This window comes from Dryobates pubescens, chromosome 4, assembly GCF_014839835.1.
Source record: "Dryobates pubescens isolate bDryPub1 chromosome 4, bDryPub1.pri, whole genome shotgun sequence".
Taxonomy (NCBI): Eukaryota; Metazoa; Chordata; class Aves; order Piciformes; family Picidae; genus Dryobates; species Dryobates pubescens.
This window is the reverse complement of record NC_071615.1, coordinates 25,433,152-25,453,273: the sequence shown is the minus strand read 5'-3', so window position 1 is coordinate 25,453,273 and position 20,122 is coordinate 25,433,152. Positions and strand designations below refer to the sequence as shown.

Here is a 20,122-nt window from a genome sequence, read left to right as displayed (position 1 = left end):
ATTAGGAATTCCCCAGTCTGACAAGGTAATAATGAACTAAATCTGAATCCCAATTGTTATTTTAATTGAGTGAATACACTCATTACTTCCTTAACATGCTCATGATTGGTCCTTGTTTTTCCTCTTTGGAAGGCAAGGAGATTTTCTGCTGATTACTTCAGGCTCATTTCCCTGCTCTGTGAAGGCCAAATGAGGACAAGTAGCAAAGACTTCTAGAATTTTCTGATCTTGATTATAAAAATTCTAAGTTCTTCAAAGCAAAATATTGTACCTTAGTCTCTGGAGATTGTGGCATCTATGTCATTTTACTGGTTTGTGTTGTGATTTGCTTTTTTGTTCGGGTTTTCCAAGACCTCTGTGTCTTGGAGCAAGGAAATGCTTACCACTTATTACTTCTTACTTGGGTTCTACAATTACTGCTTTTCACTTCAGGTTCCTGCCTTTTCAAAATCCTTTATCTTCTTACACCCACTACTGAGCTCAGTTTCTGTGCAGCAGTGAGTCCCTAACGTTCCTCTGATTCTTTCTCTATGCTGGCTCATCAGTTGCAGAGTGTGTCTGGAGATAACAGGATCACAGAATGCATCAGTTCAAAAGGCACCCTTGAAGGTCATCTTGTTCAAGCCCCCTGCAGTAAGCAGGGGCATCTCCATGAGCCAACAGTGTGTACTTGTAGCCCAGAAGATAAATCACATCCTGGGTTGCATCAAAAGCAGTGTGGCCAGCAGAACAAGAGAGATGATTGTGCCACTCTGTTCCAGTGAGATGTGTCTGTGTCCAGCTCTGGGGCCCCCAACACAGGAGAGACATTGATCTGCCAAAGTGGGTCCAGAGGAGGGCTAAAAAAGATGATCAGAGGGCTGGAGCACCTGGTCTGTGGTGACAGACAAAGTTGGAGCTGTTTAGCCTCGAGAAGAGACGGATACAGGGAGACCTTGTTACTGTACTCCAGTATCTGAAGGGGAGCTGCAGAAAGGCTGGGGAAGGATTGCTTTGAAAGGCTTGTAGTGATAGGATGAGGGGCAGTGTTTTGAAACTGGAGCAGGGTAGATTCAGGTTGGACATAAAGAGGAAGTTCTTCACAATGATGGTGGTGAAATACCCAGGGAAGTGCTTGAGCACCCCTCCCTGAAGACATTCAAGGTCAGACTCAATGTGGCCCTGCGCAGCTTGATCTAGATGAATGTGTCTCTGCTGACTGCTGCAGATTGGACAAGATGATCACTGAGGGTCCCTTCCAACCCACTGGAATCTGTGAAATGCTATTGTAAACATGACAATTCAGGACATGGGGTAGTGGCTATAGTGGTGTTGAGGGTGGACATGTGGCCTTTTCTAATGTTTCTATAGTTCTGATGATTCTATGATTCTGTTGTGTTGGGATTTTTTCCCCTGCCAAGATTGATTTCAAGCTATCTGTACTAGAGAATGGTCCCATTATATCCATATGGCCACCTGCCATAAGGCAAATAATGATACCTTAACTATAAAAGGCACTGTTTACTTGTATGAATTTAGCTGCTTCTTACTCAAGTTTGCTTCCAGGAAGATTTCCATTAACTGAAATGAGTACCAACTTTGCTGTTAAGCTCTCTGTGCTGCTTTAGTGGACACATTGAGTTGTGCTAGTTAGGTATCAGAGAAAATGAACACCATGATTATGGGGTGAAAATAAAAATATTAGGCAGGCTGATGCTGCAGTCATTTATTCATTGACAGGTTATGCCTAGTGTTAATGCTGTGAGCCTGCCTTTCTGAAGATTAATCCTTACTGACATATTTCTAGAGCATTCTGATTTCATAAATATGAGGGCAAGCAAAGCAGGCTATGCTATTTATACTTCCCCTTTCCTTGTTTATCCTCATAGCCTCTCTCTGCTCTTGCTTCTGTTATCCTACTAGCAAACTTACAGAGCGTTCTGGAATCACACTTCCCTTTTTAGGAGGATGCCACATAAAGACTCTGCAGTCATAAATATTCTGGAATCACATTTCCTTTTTTTAGAGTGGTGCACACATATGCTGCAGTCCTTTGCTCTTGGGTATCCAAAGCATTTTACAGGCAGGGATTGCCAGCTTGTTTCATCTCACCTGCATCCAACCTCCTTTCAGGGAGTTGTAGGGAGCAACGAGGTCTCCCCTCAGCCTCTTCTCCAGACTAGACAGTCCTAGTTGCCTCAGCTGCTCCACACAAGACCTGTTCTTCAGGCCCTTCACCAGCTTCGTTGTCCTTCTCTGGACATGCTCCAGGACCATAATGTCTTTCCTATAGTGAGATGTCCAAAACTGAACAGAGTATTCAAGGTGTGACCTCACCAGTACTGAGTCCAGAGAGACAGTCTGATTGTGCGGATGGTATCTTAAAGGCACAACAGAGTGCTGAATTTTCCTCATTTTATCCCCCACTCCATTTTGTGCATGCTGTCCTGTGAACTTTGTACCATGAAACGGTTTCAGGGTCTCTTTACACCTTGTCTCCAGCCCAATGCTTCTGCACTACATGCTGCCCAGCACTCTTCTTGTCTTAGCCAAGATATCATGCTTCCTTACTTCTTTCATAAAGTCTTACCTTCTCCTCCATCATGACTCCAAATATTCCACGTGGAACCTATCAACGCCTTGTTAACCACTATGCTGATGTATCCTGCCTTACCTTTATTCCCTTCCACCTCAACAACTGTGTTCACATTTGGGCCCCTCACTACAAGGAGGGCATTGAGTAGGTGCAGAGAAGGGCAACAAAGATGTTGAAAGGTCTGGAGAAGATGTCTTGTGAAGAACAGCTGAGGGAACTGGGGTTGTTTAGTCTGGAGAAGAGGAGACTGAGGGGAACTTCTGGCTCTCTATGACTCTCTGAAAGGAGATTGGAGCCAGGTAAGGGTTGGTCTCCCCATTATCAGGTAGTAGAATGAGAGGAAATGGCCTGAAATTGCACCAGGGGAGGTTTAGGTTGGTGACTAAGAAAAACTTCTTTCCTGCAAGAGTGGTCAGGCATTGGAACAGGCTGCTCAGGGAGGTGTTCAAGAAATGTGTGGGCATAGCACCTGGGGACACAGTTCAATGACCATGATGGCTTTAGGTCAGTGGTTGGACTCTATGATCTTAGAGGTGTTTTCCAACCAAAACACTTTTGTGATTCTAAGATTCTACGTTTCTCTTTAAGCAAGAATAATCAGTAAAGCACTGAAAGATGTCAAATTGGTCTGGTACAGGTTTAGTCATCCTTAACCTATCTTGCAGCTCACACATAGCACATAGCCTCTCCTCATAGGGCTTGTGATCCAAACTCCTCCCCAGCTTTGTTGCCCTTCTCTGGACACATTCCAGCAAGTCAACAGCTTTCCTAAACTGAGGGCCCCAGAACTGGACACAGGACTCAAGGTGTGGCCTAACCAGTGCTGAGTACAGGGCAGAATGACTTCCCTGCTCCTGCTGGGCACACTATTCCTGATACAGGCCAGGATATCATTGGCCTTCTTGGCCACCTGGGCACACTGCTGGCTCATGTTCAGCTGGCTGTCAACCAGTACCCCCAGGTCCCTCTCTGCCTGGATGGTCTCCAACCACTCTGTCTCCAGCCTGTAGCACTGCATGGGGTTGTTGTGGCCAATGTGTAGAACCCCAATGTCCTGAAACATTGCCACCTCCTGTTTTTTTACAAGCCACCATCATTAACAGTGCTTTTTTCTTGCACTTGGTTGGAAGAAGAGGCACAGCATCATTTAAAATAAAATTCACTTGTGAAATCTGCTTTCTTTGTTTTCCATCTCACCAGGGATATAAACAAATCCTAGTAGTTCTTCTTCTAAACCATGCTTCCATGATGGGCTGCCTTCTCTCTTTTACTAGTTTTTTGTTATCCTTCCAGGGAATGAAAATGGTTGTGCAGTGTAACATAGGGGTGACCAAGGCCATAAAACCACTTAACTTTTAAAGTTATGAAAGCATTAAAGTGTAATTAGACAGCATATGGTAATATTGAGCATGTACTCTGGAGTTCCTGCTGCCAAAGTAGAAGCTGAATCTCAAAATCACATTGATAAACTGACTTTGGGACAGTCTGATTAATATTTTATATGCATGTCTGCTGCTTGTCTTCTCCAGTTAAAAAAAAAAGCAGCACTCCCATCAGCCTCCTTTTCTCCAGGCTCTACAACCCCAGTTGTATAGAATTGAATAAACCATGTTGGAAGAGACCTTCAAGATCGTGTCCAACCTATTATCCAGCACCACCTAATCAACTAAACCATGCAACCAAGCACCCTATCAAGTCTCCTCCTAAACACCTTCAATGATGGTGACTCCACCACCTCCCTGGGCAGCACATTCCAATGGGCAGTCATGCCCTCCGTGTAGAATTTCCTCCTAACATCCAGTCTGAACCTTCCGTGGTGCAGCTTGAGACTGTGTCCTCTTGTTCTGGTTGCCTGGCAGAAGAGACCAGCCCCCACCTGGCTACAACCTCCCTTCAGGTAGCTGTAGAGAGCAATAAGATCTCCCCTGAGCCTCCTCTTCTCCAGGCTAAGCAACCTCAGCTCCCTCAGCCTCTCTTCATAGGGCTTGTGTTCCAAACCCCTCCCCAACTTTGTTGCCCTTCTCTGGACACATTCTAGCATATCAATGTCTTTGTTCTCTAGACCTTTCATTAGCCTTAATGCCCTCCTCTGAACCCTCTCCAGCATATCAATGTCTTTGTTGTAATGAGACACCCCAAAACTGAATTCAGTCTTTCCAGCAATCAGCAACAAAAAACACTTTAATTTTGGGGTTGATTCTCTATCTTTTCATATTTTCTTCCTTTGCCATGTACATAATGGTGCCAAGGTAACATTGAGCAATTCCTAGTTGTCTTGGTGGGCACATTTTTGACTGGTTTTGAAGTCAAGTGAACATTTGTTCTTTATTTCATAAAATCATAGAATCACCGAATGGTTTGGGTTGGAATGGACCTTAAAGGTCACCTAGTTCAAAGCCCCTGCTGTAGGCATCATTGCCTTCCACTAGACCAGGTTGCTTAAGGCCCCATCTAACCTGCCTTTGAACACCTCCAAGGAGATAAAATAACCTGTTCTATCTCTGTTTCTTGCAGTGCTTCACTGTTCTGGGAGAAGGAAATCTGCATGGTTTTCCCTAAATTGAGTGTCCTTTTCAAAATTAACTAACTCTTTAGTAATGGTGCAGAAATCCTCATTAATGAGGATCAGAGAGTTGGCAGAGGCAGTCCAGTTTGGCATCCCAAATCCCAGGCTAGGGCTGTCAGTTTAAAAATCAAAATGCAATGAAAAACTACTATGAATGGCAAAAGAGAGGTCTGCATCTGTCATTTTGTTTTGCTGTTGAGGTTTGTGCAGGGAATGCCAAATCATTGACAGGCAATTACAGCCTCCAAAAGGAATCTTGTTTCTCAGCATGTGATTTCACTTCAGACCGTGTTTATGCTGAGTGAAGATTTACAGCAGGAGAAGAGAGTACAGGTTCCAGAAATAGCTTCAGTTGGTCGTTTGGCCAAGATTTAATTTTCTTGCTAGAAACCAGCTGTAATAAGCCTAAACAGCATTGTGGATCAGTGAGGAAGGTGAAAATGTGCAAATGTTTCTCTCTCCTAGGCCCAGTGATTTGGATTTGGATATTGAGGCTACCTCAATACACCAACATTTGTCCCCACTAAGAAGGCCTGCAGCTTGAGTGTTGTTTTACTCTAGGCAGAGTTGTGGGTAATTGATTAGTGCTCCCTATCCCACTCTTTCAGGCTTTCACTTGTCACCACCACCCCTCCATCAGATGCAAAAACCACTCAAACATGAATCACAGAATACATCCAGTTGGATGAGACTTCAGTCTTGGGTTGAAGGTTGGACTGGATGATCTTTGAAGGGTCAACCCTAAACCATGTCCCTAAGCACCAGGTCCACAGGCTGCTTGAACATCTCCCAGGATGGTGACTCCAGTACAGCCTTGGGCAGACCATCACAATGCTTGACAACCCTTTCAGTGAAGAAATATTTGCTATTATCCAGCCTAAACCTCCCTTCAGGTAGTTGTAAAGAACAATGAGGTTTCTCCCCCTCTTATCCAGACTGAACGACCCTAGCTCCCTCAGATACTCCTTGTAGGTCATGTGCTCCATGCCCTTCACCAGTCTTGTTGCCCTTCTCTGGTCATGCTCCAGTACCTTCCTGTATTGAGGGGCCCAGAAGTGAACACAGTACTCGAGGTGTGGCTTCACCAGTGCTGAGTACAGGGGGATGATCACCTCCCTGTTCCTGCTGGCCATAGTGTCTCTAATACAAGTCAGGATGCCCTTGGCTTCCTTGGCCACCTGGGCACACTGATGACTCATGTTCAGTCAACTATCAACTAATAGACCCAGGTCCCTCTCCAAGTCACAGGGAGGTGGTGGAGTCACCATCCCTGGACGTGTTCAAGAAACTTGTGCACACAGGACTTGTTGTCTTAGGCTGATAGTTGGGCTTGATTATCTTGGAGGTGTTTTCCAACCCAAACAATTCTGTGAATCCATGGTTATCAGATCCAAAAAAATTAGGGAGCCTTTGTCTGCAGGTTAGTGAGTCCTACTACAAATCCCTCTGTGGATGTAACAAGAAGAGAGGTGTTTAACCAGGGGTTGCAGTCATGCATTCCATTGCTGGAATGGAACAGACATTGCTGTGCTGGGTAAGAAGTCATTAAAATTGTACTTTTCTTATGGTTCTGCTGATCCAGCCAGGGAATAAATCCATCAGCCACTCTAGCTGCTTAATAACCAGCTGTCATAGTCCTCGTAACATAACACTTTCATTAAGTTCAGAAATAAGACACACAAAAGGACAGAAAAACATTCTGGGAAGCCTTTCCCCAGACAGATAAATGCTAGTAACAATAAAGTAAGTTGTTATTATTAGCATTGTGATGTTAATGAAAATTATGGACAATTATCTGCTGTTGAAGCGGGCTCTTCCCTTTCTGCATAGTTCTGGGTTGTTGGGTTCCCCTCCCCACCCCTGTGTTTTTTTTAGGGTAGAAAACTTAGTAAAAGACACCCACACAGTTTGCAGAAGTCTTGGGGGGAAGGCTCGTGTTATTTATGCAGCAGAAGTTCTTAGGTTAAAAAGAAGATTGTTCAGTTTGCTACTTTAAACCTTCTGAATAATGGCCACAATCTACACCACCCAACTGATGCTGGTTACCTTTCTCTTTCAGGAACGTCTCTTGATGAGCCTTTTACCCAGGAATGTTGCAATGGAAATGAAGGAAGATTTCCTCAAGCCTCCCGAAAGGATTTTCCACAAGATTTACATTCAAAGGCACGACAATGTTAGGTAGGACTGATGTGGACCATGCAATAACTGAAAAATAAATTCTGCACACCTAGCACTCTGTGAAGCACTACTATTAAACCAACCAAACTAAAAAAAAACCCCAACCCTCTACAGTTCTAAATTACTGGAGTTGTTAATCCCAAAGCTCGTTTTCTATTTTCCACTTCACTGGAAAATAAGAACCAGCAGCATTTCTACCTTTCCTGTTTCAAGGCTTGCTTCCTCCTCCCCCCTGCCCCCCCCAGCAGATACCTGCAATTGTCAGAGAATTATCCTGCAGAAAGGGCCAGACTGGAGGAAATAGGCATGCAATAAGTCAACTGAATGATTTTTCCACAGGTCAGCTTAAAAAAAAAAAAAACTAAACCAAGCAACAATAAAACAAGAAAACCCTCTCATAAAAAAACCAAACTTACCAGCAACAAACTCCATCTGATTCAGTCTTCTAAATAGCTGCCTGAAGAGACAAAGTCTTTAAAGCACTAGATTTTACACGTGAAAAGTAAGATATTCATACAGCTTTATTCTTTACTTTCTCCCAGAGGGATTGAAGATCTATAAATATTTAAGTATACATATATGCATACATATATGTTAGTGTTTAATAATATAAATATATGTGTATTTATATATAAATATATATAAAAGTGTATACCCCTGTATATATTTCTCTGTGTGTGCATATATATCTGCCTCTGTAAGAAGGGAACAATGGCCTGGGAAATGATACTGGCATATTTCAGATGCACCATGGCAAGATCCCTGGTTTATTAATTAGTTAATGAAGATTTTACCAAGTATTAAATAGTCATTAATGACCGACTGCACCTCCAGAAGGGAATGGCAATATGCCTCTCTCCATGTTGAGGGCAAAGTCTTCAGTGGTGTGTCAAGCTTTGATGAGCTCTTCCCAGATCTGTAGTATAGAGAGGAATTTGTGTTAGTCACAGCTAACTCCTCAGCTAGAAATCACTTCAGACTTTCCCCATTGTACTAAGGATTTTATTTTTCTCTCTGCAATGCAAATCATTAAAATCCTTCAACATCAATTAGAATCACAAATGGTGAGGTTGGAAGAGACCTTTGAGATCAACAAGTCCAGCCTGTCTTCCAGAGCTCAGAAACTCACCACTACTGATAAGTTACTACCACTGAACCATGTCCCTCAGCACCACATCCATGCATCTTTTAAAGACCTCCAGAGAGGGTGACTTGACCAACCCCCGTTCCCCTCCTCCCAGCATCGTGCACCAACGCCTGAGAACCCTTTCTGTGGGGAAAAAAATAAATCCTAATATCCAACCTGAACCTCCCTTGGCAACAAAAATTGAGGTTTAGTTCACCCATTCTAACATTTGAAGTAGCTATGATCATGCCACCTATGAACATACCTTTGGGTGGTGGTCTGAGCTTGTAAGACTTCACAGTAGACTAATTCCCTAGAACAATTTTTTTCGTAAAGCCAAACTCCTTTTGTTTTGTGGTTTAACATCTCTCTTTACAGTTTTGAGAGAGCTTGTTTCTCCTTCATTGCAGTGAGTTAGAGATGAAATTATTCATAGTTTTCTCAACAACCCTACAGGCTCCTTGCTCAGGCAGCATATGCCATTAAAACATCATTATTCCTGCAAGTTGTAGTCTAATTAAAACAAATGACCCAAGTGTAAAGAAAAAAAACAGGGCACACAACTCCTCCTCATTTTCCTGAGCATTTGTTTATACCACTGGCTCCACTGAAACCAGCAGTACTATTCTAGTGCACAGAGCACACAAGTGAGTGCCTGTGTGAAAGGCTGGGAGAGCTGGGTTTGCTCAGCCTTGACAAGGGAAGGCTTAGGGGAGAACTTAATATCATGGATCAGTACATAAAGAGTGGCTACCAAGAGGATGGAGACTCCTTTTCAAAAGAAAAGGGGTGATGGGGAAAAGTTACCCTGGGGAGATTCCCATTGGACTCCAGAAGACGACGTTCCACCATGAGAACAGTCAGATACTGGAGTCATCTCCCAAGGGAAGCAGTGGATTTCCCTACACTTGACAGTTTTAAAACTCAGCTTGACAGAGTTCTGAGCCATCGCATTTCATTAGACTATTGCCTAGAAAGTTGGACCAGAAAATCCCTGGGGTCCCTTCCAAGCTGGCACTCTGTGATTTTGAGTGCTGCTAAAAATGAACATTTGCCACCTACAAGCTCACACATCTCTTGTATAACTTGGTAGGATTTCTCCTTCTTCACGCCCCATGGAGTGAGGCAGGAAAGGATTGCTCACTCAATACAGGAAGTTTTACAGAAGAAAGGGGAACTTGAAGTCCCAGAAGGGGCAACCATAGCTGTTACCTTGCATCTCAGACAAAGCAATCAGAAGGAAAGATATCAAACTAATCTCCTTCTCCTTCTGCTCATGTCCTGAGCTCTCTTCCCACTTCAATTTCGTTTGTAGAATCATAGAATTGTTTCAGTTGGAAGAGACCTCTAGGATCATGGCCAACCATCAGCCTAAGACCACCATGGCCATTAGACCATGTCCTGAAGAGCCATGATCTGAAGTGCTGTCTTTAATAGCTGCAATTTAACTGAGATGGGTTTTTTGTTGTTGTTGCTTTTGTTTGCTTTGTTTCACCAGAGTGCCCCAGTGGCATCATTAAGGCTTCTGTGGAATGAAAACAGGGAGAGTCATATCCCTGAATGGTCATTAAGAGAAACAAATGTTAATGCCTAGCTTCTCACTTCTTGATCCTATAGATGTCAACCTATGTATTTTAAGAATAAAATTGCCTGACAATGACTGTGAAGTGCCCCTCTGTACACCAGGACTCTTTCATGCATAAATAAGGTAGCCCTAATTCACTCTAGTTCAATCCTCTCTGAGGATGTGAATCTCCATGGCAATTAGCAATTAAGTTACAGTGAACTGAGGCTACTTTGCTCTTCAGTGAAAGCATCTGCAGGAGTGATGAATGTGCCTTAACACTGATATCACTCCTGTTGTTGCTTTGTCTTTAGTTCCCTAAGTATATCAGTAGAATCATAGAGTGGTTTGAGTTGGAAGGGACCTTGAAGGTCATCTAACACCAATCCCCCCGCCATGGTCAGGGACACCTCCCACTAGACCAGGTTGCTGAAGGCTTTGTCCAACCCGGCCTTGAACACTTCCAGGGAGGGAGCGTCCACAGCTTCCCTGGGCACCCTGTTCCAGTGTCTCACTGTAAAGACTTTCTATACTCTACATTCTAAAACTCCCCTCTTCCAACTCAAAGCCCTTGCAAAAAATTCCTCCTCACCTTTTTTGCAGCCCCCCCCTTCAGGTACTGGAATGCTGCTATAAGGTCTCCCCAGAGCCTTCTCTTTTCTGTGCTGAATATTAGACAGGACCTACATTTAAACCTCTCATTGGCTTTGGGTGTATAATGCATTTAAATTGAAGGAATAGGAACTCCAGTGTTAATTTGTGTTCTGCTGAGAATCAGGTGGGGACTTAAACTTTGAAAATATTTGAAAGTGTGATTTGACCCTGGAACACTTCAGGCATATCACTGGGATTCTGGCACTGTGCATCTTGTTGTTTCTTGGTTTAGTACCCTTGTTATTTTCATGGCCAAAGTAAGAACTGCAGTCTCTTGTCTGTTCTCACATCCTGTGGCAGCTTTTGCCACCTCCTGATAAAGGCCTTCTGTAGTCTTTATGTTCCAAAAAACTGATCAGAGCATAGCAGTGGAAAAATGTTTATTGCATCCAATAGTTGATTGGATTCTGTTGTCAAAATCCCGTTGCACTGACTAAAATGCTGCCTTCATTTGTTTTAGACATTATACAACAAAGAGTAAGTGTTGGCACTGCCCCACAGTACTTGTAGTCCAAATAGTAAAGACTGAAGCAAAAGATGGACACAGAAGAATTGCAAGAGATATGCTGGTCAGCACATTAGCTAAAAGACAATCTGAGAATCCCAGCATAGTGGGGCTTGGAAGGGACCAGTCCAACCCCCTGCTAAATCAGAAGCCCTCACAGCAGGTTGCTTAGGATCACAATGTCCAGGTGGGTTTGGAATCTCTCCAGAGAAGGAAACTCCACAACCTCTCTGGGCAGCATGCTTCAGGGCTCTGGCACATGCACAGCTAAGCTTTCCTTCATATTTAGATGGACCCTCCTGGGTTCTAGACTGTGCCCTTTGTCCTGTTCCTAGGCCCCACTGAGAAGAGTCTGGCCCCATCCTCTTGCCCCCCACCCTTTATCTCTTGCTGAGAATTGATAAGATGCACCTCTCTGGCTGCTCTTCTCCAGGCCATGTATCTCTAGGTCTCAGCTCTTCCTCTTCAAGGGGATGCTCCAAGCCCCGCAGCATCTTTGCTATCTGATGTTAACCAATTCCAGAAAGACAAGCCTAGGGCTGTCAAACAACATAGTGATGTCAATCCAGGATGAATTAATCAAAAATATTTAACACCACCAGGTGCTGGGTTCAACACTTGGGCCACACCAACCCCATGAATGCTTTGGGATTGGGGCAGAGTGGTTGGAAAGGTGTCAAGTTAAAAAAAAAAAAAAAGATGTGGGGGTGCTGATTGATAGCTGATGATGAGCCAGCATGTGCTCAGGTGGCCAAGAAGGCAAAGAGCATCCTGGCCTGTACCAGGAACAGTGCAGAATGAGGGAAATGATTGTCCTCCTGGATTCAGCACTGTGAACCCACGCCTTGAGTACTGGGTTCAGTTTGAGGGCACTCACTACAGGAAAGTTAGAGGTACTAGAGAGTGTCCAGAGAAAGCCAGTGAAGCATCTGGAGAAATTATCTTATGAAGAGTGACTGAGGAAACTAGAGTTGTTCAGTCTGGAGAAGAGGAGGCTGAGGGGAGATCATCTTGCTTCCTACAGCTGCCCAAAAGGAGCCTTGAGTGAGGTGTATATAGGTCTCTTCTCCCAAGGAGTAAGCATCAGTACCAGATGAAATGGCCTCAGTTGGTACAGGGGTGGGGTTAGATTGGACATTAGAAGAAACTTCTTGAAAGAAAGGACTCTCAAACACAGGAACAGACTACCAAGGAAGGTGGTTGAGTCCTTATCCCTGGAGATGTTTCAAATAGAGATGTGGTGTGAGGGACATGGTTTAGCACCAGACTTGGTAGATCTGGACTCAATCTTAAAAGTTTTTCCCAGCCAAAATGGTTCTAGGATTTCATGAGTCTGTGGAAATAAGTAGATCTCCCCAGGCAAATGTGCAGAGCCTTTTTCTGCCATTATTGCTCTCTTCTTACAACTTTTACCTTAGGCATCATCTGGTTGGTTCACATTCATTCACAAAAGTGAACTAGATCTGGAATGTTTCTTTATGAAGTGTTTTTCTAGTGTTTAAATGGCATAAGAATGGAGTAGCTTTTTTTTTCTCCTTGAACCCAGCTCATCTTGAGCAAGGTTCTCGTAGAGCACACTCAAAGGAGAGGAGAGCTAGGAGGCTGCCCTGAAGATTAACATGACAGCATGGACTCTTTGTTTGCAGATCAAAGCCATTGAACTTTGGATGACTCAGTTTTGTGCTGGCATAGGTTACCTAACCTGCTGTGGCTGAATGAGGGATTTTAGCAGCTGGGTTAAATGAAGTTATAGAAATGGGGGTTGAGTCAGGAATTGGGCTTGCTCTTCTTTTTTTTGTAGCTTATTGGAAGAGTTCAGACTTGGTTACAATGAAAGTGAAACAGTAGACTTGTTAGTCCTACTTTTGTAGCATCAGCTGTTTTATCTAGAGTAAAGGTTTGTTGAGGGGGAGTGCATAGTACTTAATTTCACCCACAGTTTGCAAGCTCAGTCTTACACTATGCCAAGTGTAACTAGGCCATGTAGCATGGGACTGTTTGCTAGCATTTGCATAAATAAAGACTTGTTTGGCATTTATAGTCTGGGTATTGGAGATAAATGCATTAGGTTCCTGCAGTGGGCTCAGGGCTTTTGCCAATAAATGAAGGAATCTAAATAATTAAAAGGATCATAGCTCCATATTCTCCTGAGTTTCGGGATCTACATAAGGATTTTGATTCTCTACCTCACAGCAGTATCTGTGCTTCTTTCAACTATCTCCCTTTATCATCAGAGGTGGGGAGTGGCTCTTAAAGCTGATTAAGCTATTAGGAATTAAAACCCTCGCTAACACTGATGGAAGCTGGACATTTCTCTGAGCCAGGCAGCATGGCCCAGAGAACACAGGCCTGACACTACAGATGCTAGCTCTTCACAAGCAGCAGTAAAACCACATGATGGAGCTACTGCACCCAAGTTGTGAGCATCTGTCTTTCAGTACATAGCAAACTTCATGCAAAGTTTACCAGTTTGGATGTGGAACTCTACCAGTGCAAAAACTGCCTTTGAAACCAATTGAGCTGAATAGATCCTAACTGCAAAAAGGAGAAGCAATTGTCTGTGCTTCTGGAGTGCTCACAAGGGAACATCATGAATGGAACTGCTATGCTATAGACAAAATTAAACAGGAGTGTTGATCTGCTTGAGGGTAGAAAGGCTCTGCAGAGAAATCTGGATAGGTTGGACTAATGGGCTAAAGTCAGTTGTACAAGGTTTTATAAAGCCAAGTGCCAGGACCTGCATTTCAGTTGCAACAACCCCATCAACACTGCAGGGCAGAATGGCTGGAGAGCTGCTCAGCAAAGACCTGAGTATGTCCAAGAAGGCAAACAATGTCCTGGACTGGGTCAGAAATGGCATGGCCAGCAGGAGTAAGGAAGTGATTGTCCCCCTGAACTCAGCACTGGTGAAGCCAAAGCTTGACTACCACCTCCAAAGTAATTAACAACAGGACAAGAGGAAAAAGCCTCAAATTGCACTAGGGAAGGTTGAGGCTGGATATTACTAAGAACTTCTTTCCTACAAGAGTGATCAAGCATTGAAACAGATTGCACAGACAGTGCCCACTGTGACTGGAGATGTTAAAAAAACAAGTAGATGTGGCACTTCAGGACATGGTCTAGTGGTCATGCAGATGTTGGGTAGAAGGTTGGACTTTATGACCTTAGAGCTGTTTTCCAACCTTAATGATTCTGTCTACACCCTGTGGCTGTATAGTATAGAATATAGGTATTGGTAGTGTCCCAAGGGTTGTCTACAACAGTTGATGCTTTGGGTCACATTTGTGCTAGAAAGAAGATAAGGAGAATAAGAAGCTGTCCTGCTCTACTGATATCTGTCTTTTCCCTTCTTTGCAGCATTTTGTTTGCAGACATTGTGGGGTTCACAAGTTTGGCATCACAGTGCACAGCCCAAGAGCTGGTGAAGCTGCTGAATGAGCTCTTTGGCAAGTTTGATGAATTAGCTACAGTAAGTACAACATCCTTGTTTCAATAGATTTGACATTCCCTTCTGAAATATGATGGATGAGTTACCCCTATTACAAGTCTATAATAGCCTGGGTGCAGTCCTCCACCCTGTGCTAGGAATTTCTAACGCTTTCATTTTAAAACAGTTCATTTTTATTGTTTAGGAAAAGAGTTGCTGGGTTTAAATCTACTTTTCTTCCCCTCTCCATGGAGGTCCTCAGTGTTCTCCATTGGGTTTGGTTTGCACACGAGAGGAACATATTTCAACATTTACATTTCTATCCTGCATGAAACAAAAAATTAAAAGCAGGATAATGGTAAACAGGAATATTGTCAGTATGGCATAAAACTACTTTGTGATAATAAGAATCTAGAGAGTAAAATTAGTTTTTCCACAGAGCACTACTTGTCACAGAAATGATGGCAGCTTTTCAGAGAGCCTGTTGTAGGCAAAATGAGATCCCTACCATAATTGATGCTTATGTTTTGGTCACTGCATTTACATTGTGCCAGATTCCCCAAGGAAAAGAAACTGAGGGAAATGTTCTTTGCTCCTAGCAGTCTAACGGTACCACATGCATTTGAGAAGGGTGAGGAATGATGTGCCTGCAGAAGTCGCACAGCTTCTTTCAAATTGCACTTAAAAGTGTGCTGAAAATGTGTTTTCTCCCCCCAAAAAAACAAAGCTTCATCAGATCTCTTATGTTTTGCCAGCCACATCCTCAGAGATTTCATTGCTAGCACCTCCACAAAGCTTATGCTCCTCACAATCTATCTCTTGGAATCATAAAATCATAGAACTGTTATGATCAGAGAAGACTTTTAAGATCATAGAGTCCAAGCATTTTCTAACACTGCCAAGGCTAGTGATAAATCATGTCCCTCAAAACCCTCTCTCTGCCTCTTTTCAACACCTCTGTGAATGAGGATTCAACCAATTCCAGTCCTTGAGAATCACTTTAGTGAAAAAGTTTCTTTTAACATCCAACCTAAACCTCCCCTGGCACAACTTGAGGCCACTTCCTCTGGTCCCTTGACTTATTTCTGGGGAGAAAAGACAAACTCCCAGCTTGCTCTGATCTCTTTTCAGGGAGCTGTAGAGTAAGAATGTCTCCCCTCAGCCTCCTTTTCTCCAGAAAAGCCCAGCTCCCTCAGCTGCTCCTCATTGAGCTTTCCTGCTTAGGCTCCTCTTCTCCCTGCTTCTCCCATGGGCTGCCTTCCCATTTAGTGTGACTGATGCACCTTATTAATATCCAGTCTAAAGCTCCCTTCTTCCAACTCAAAGCCATTGCCCCTCACCATATCTGTACAAGCTGTTGTAAAAAGTATCTCCCCAGCTTTTTCGTAGACACCCTTCAGGTACTGGTAAGCTGCTCTAAGGTCTCCCTTCTCTTCTACCTAACACTTGATTATCATAACACAAGTTCATCTCCATCTCACTTGCATCTCTAGGCATAGACCTAAGGACCATGGACCTTTATAAGGCAATTTTTGACCCAGGTAGATTGAAGGATAAATCAAGAGATGAAGGACAGATATAACGATAAAACTCCCCAAGAACAGTCACCACCACCATTTTTGCACCCATCCCAGAGCCAGGGGCAAGATCCTCACCAGCCAAGAGACCACACAGAGGAGCTCAGCACAATAAGGAGGCCCAGTCAGCACCCGTGGATGATATTAGAGTAGTCATCAATCCTGGTCCTAACAACCAGGGGGCCACCAGGCCCCCCGGCCTTTGTTGTCACCACCACCATCACCCAGTGTGCACCATGGGCACTCACCAGCAATGAGAGGAGGATCCTCCAGCCCAGATGGGCTCAGCTTAGGGCTTCTGCCTTTCCTGGTGGGGATTAAATAGGGGAGTGGGTGGGGAGGGCCAAGTGGCCACACCTGGGGTGGGAGGAGAATCCAACAGAGCCCAGGTGCTCTGGATTTGAGGGGATAAAGGGGGGAAATGGAGCAGGTAAGGGACTTCTAGGTAATGACAGCACTAAGGGGAATGGAAAAAAAAAATAGAAATGGGCAGATTCAGATTGGATGTTAGGAAGAAATGCTTGACCAGGAGGATGGTGAGACACTGGCATGGTTTGCCCAGGTAAGTGTTTGAAGCCCCATCCCTGGGAGTTTTTAAGGCCAGGCTGGATGTGGCTCTGGGCAACCTGATCAAGTGTGAGGGGTCCCAGCCCATGGCTGGGGAGTTGGAACTAGATAATCCTTGAGGTCCCCTCCAACCCCAACAATGCTATGATTCTATGATTCTAAAACAGTTTTGTAGGTTAGGTTGGATGTTAGGAAGAATTCTTCACAGGAAGAATGATTGGCCATTGGAATGGGCTGCCCAGAGAGGTGGTGGAGTCACCATCACCAGAGCTGTTCAAAAAGAAACTGGATGATGGTTTGGTTGATTAGATGGTGTTGGGTAATAGGTTGGACTTGATGATCTCAAAGGTCTTTTCCAACCTGGTTAATTCTATATTCTGTATTCTTCAGGCTGAACTGTCCTAACTCTCCCAGCCTGACCCCATAGGGGAGGTGCTCCAGCCCAATAGTTCTATGTCCTTATTGTGTTGGGAGCCCCACAACTGGGGAAATTTTCAGGAGGATTCTGATCAGTTGGTTAAAACAGCTCCTAGATAATCATTATTGCTTCAAAATAGAGAAGTGGACTGATAGGAAACAATGCTGTGCTTTAGTTTTGAAATTGTTTGGTTTAACTTGAGAACAGTCAGACTATTGGAATCATCTCCCAAGGGAAGCATTGAATACCCCTGCATTGTACTCAGCTTGACGTGGTGCTGGGCCATACCATTTTAACTAGACTGTTAATTAGAAAGGTTGGACTAGATGATCCTCGGGGTCCCTTCCAACCAGGCATTTTGTGACTCTGTGACTTTGAAGAAAGATGTAATTGTGGAAGGTGTGTTCCCTGTGACTAGTAAAATGAGCTGTGAGTGTGCACGCTGGGTGCTGCTGCTGCTTCTTAGGAAGCAACATCAACTGCAATGGGAAGTTTATGTCAAACCATGCTAAACCAAGGTAGTTGTAATTGTAATGCTTTAAAAAGCCCCTGTCACCAGTGTAGGAAGTATAATAAGCAGAAGACAGCATGTATCTGCTCATGAATACCTTTGGCATTTTGACATGCCATAGGAAGAGGGAATCTCTCAGTTTTTACAGTATCATTCATTCAGATCATCTTGGGGGCAATCACCACACACCTGCAGGATGGCCTTTCAGTACTGGACAGCACCACTCTGTGCTGGGTTAGGAACTGACTGAAGGGCTGAGCCCAGAGAGTGGTGGTGAATGGTGCCACATCCAGCTGGTAGCCAGTCACTAGTGGGATCAGGGCTGGGCCCCATCCTGTTCAGTATCTTTATTGATGATCTGACAGATGACACCAAGTTGGGAGCAGGTGTTGATCAGTTAGAGGGTAGGAGAGCTCTCCAGAGGGACCTCGACCAGCTGGACAGATAGGCAGAGTCCAACATGATGGCATTCAACAAGTCCAAGTGCTGGGTGCTGCACTTTGGTCACAACAACCCCATGCAGTGCTACAGGCTGGGGTCAGAGTGGGTGGAGAGCAGCCAGGTAGAAAGGGACCTGGGGGTACTGGTTGACAGCTGGCTGAACATGAGCCAGTAGTGTGCCCAAGTGGCCAAGAAGGCCAATGGTATCCTGGCCTGCATCAGGAATAGTGTGGCCAGCAGGAGCAGGGAGGTCATTGTGCCCCTGTACTCAGCACTGGTTAGGTCACACCTTGAGTACTGTGTCCAGTTCTGGGCCCCTCAATTACAGAAGGACATTGAGACTCTTGAATGAGTCCAGAGAAGGGCAACAAGGCTGGGAAGAGGTCTCAAGCACAAGCCCTATGAGGAGAGGCTGAGGGAGCTGGGGTTGTTTAGCCTGGAGAAGAGGAAGCTCAGGGGAGACCTTATTGCTGTCTACAACTACCTGAAGGGAGGTTGTAGCCAAGAGGGGGTTGGTCTCTTCTCCCAGGCAACCAGCAGCAGAACAAGAGGACAGAGTCTCAAGCTGCTCAAGGGGAAGTTTAGGCTCGAGGTGAGGAGAAAGTTCTTCACAGAAAGAGTTGCTGGCAATTGGAATGTGCTACCCAGGGAGGTGGTGGAGTCACCATCCCTGGAGGTGTTCAAAAAGGGACTGGATGTGGCACTTGAAGCCATGGTTTAGTTAGTCTTGAGGTGTTGGGTGATAGGTTGGACTTGATGATCTTTGAGGTCTTTTCCAACCTTATTGATTCTATGATCCTGAAGCTGACCAGGACCAGCAGATGAGAGATCTGGGACATTTAGAAGAGAGCAGTCTTTCTGGCAATTAGAAGGTGGTTTATGCCTTTTAGCATTAGCATTTTCTCTTTGTATGTGATGTTTGACTGATCTTGGTTTTTATTTTATTCTTTTTTTTTTTTGGTAGGGCAAATAGCTTTCTTCTTTTTGGAATACTACAGATTTTTAAAAGAAATCAAAATAGCTTCAAATATAGTTCCAGCTTGTGACAGAGAGTTCTGAAGGCAAACCCTAGGGTTCAGATGATTGTCATTCAATACCTTTGAAAATTTGCTTGTGGGGAAAAAAGAAAAAAAAAAGGAAGAAAATTCCTCATCTTCACAGTGCCTGCTAGGAATTATTTGTACTTCTATCACGTCCTTCCTTCTTTTATTCACCTCTAGAGAAGAACATTTTTTCAAACGCTTCTCTTGTACGCTTTGTTTTACCTTGTAAATCACTGAGTCTCTGAACTCTGTTAGGAGAAGAGGTCATCAGAATGCGGTGCCTCAAATGATGGCAATGTTTTCTGTTTTCACAATAGCACAGTTTGGTTTCTTAAAGGAACAGTCTTAGCAAGTTGTGTTTTATATAGGACTTTGTGACTCTTGAATGTGTCCAGAGAAGGGCAAGGAGGCTGGGGAGAGGCCTCAAGCACAAGGCTGAGGGAGCTGGGAGTGTTTAGTCTGGAGAAGAGGAGGCTCAGGGGAGACCTTATTGCTCTCTACAACTACCTGAAGGGAGGTTGTAGCCAGGTGGGGGTTGGTCTCTTCTCCCAGGCAGCCAGTACCAGAACAAGAGGACACAGTCTCAGGCTGCACTAGGGGAGGTTTAGGTTGGATGTGAGGAAGAAGTTCTATACAGAGAGAGTGATTGCCCATTGGAATAGGCTGCCGGGGAAGGTGGTGGAGTCGCCGTCATTGGAGGTTTTCAGGAGAAGACTTGATGGGGTGCTTGGTGCCATGGGTTAGTTGTTTAGGTGGGTTGGATTGGTTGATGGGTTGGACATGATGATCTTGAAGGTCTCTTTCAACCCGGTCTATTCTATTCTATTCTATTCTATTCTATTCTATTCTATTCTATTCTATTCTATTCTATTCTAACAAGAGGACACAGTCTCAAGCTGCTCAAGGGGAAGTTTAGGCTCAAGGTGAGGAGAAAGTTCGTCACAGAGAGAGTTGTTAGCCATTGGAATGT

The 20,122-nt window shown here is 44.2% G+C and overlaps 1 protein-coding gene across 1 annotated transcript in view; it reads left to right on the top strand.

The window, feature by feature from the left end:
* ADCY1 (adenylate cyclase 1) overlaps positions 1–20,122 on the top strand; it is a 158,668-nt gene that overhangs the window by 64,619 nt on the left and 73,927 nt on the right. The window contains exons 3-4 of the mRNA XM_054160964.1: positions 7,201–7,319; positions 14,526–14,637. Coding sequence (XP_054016939.1) covers positions 7,201–7,319; positions 14,526–14,637 — 231 coding nt within the window. The remainder of the gene's footprint in view (positions 1–7,200; positions 7,320–14,525; positions 14,638–20,122) is intronic.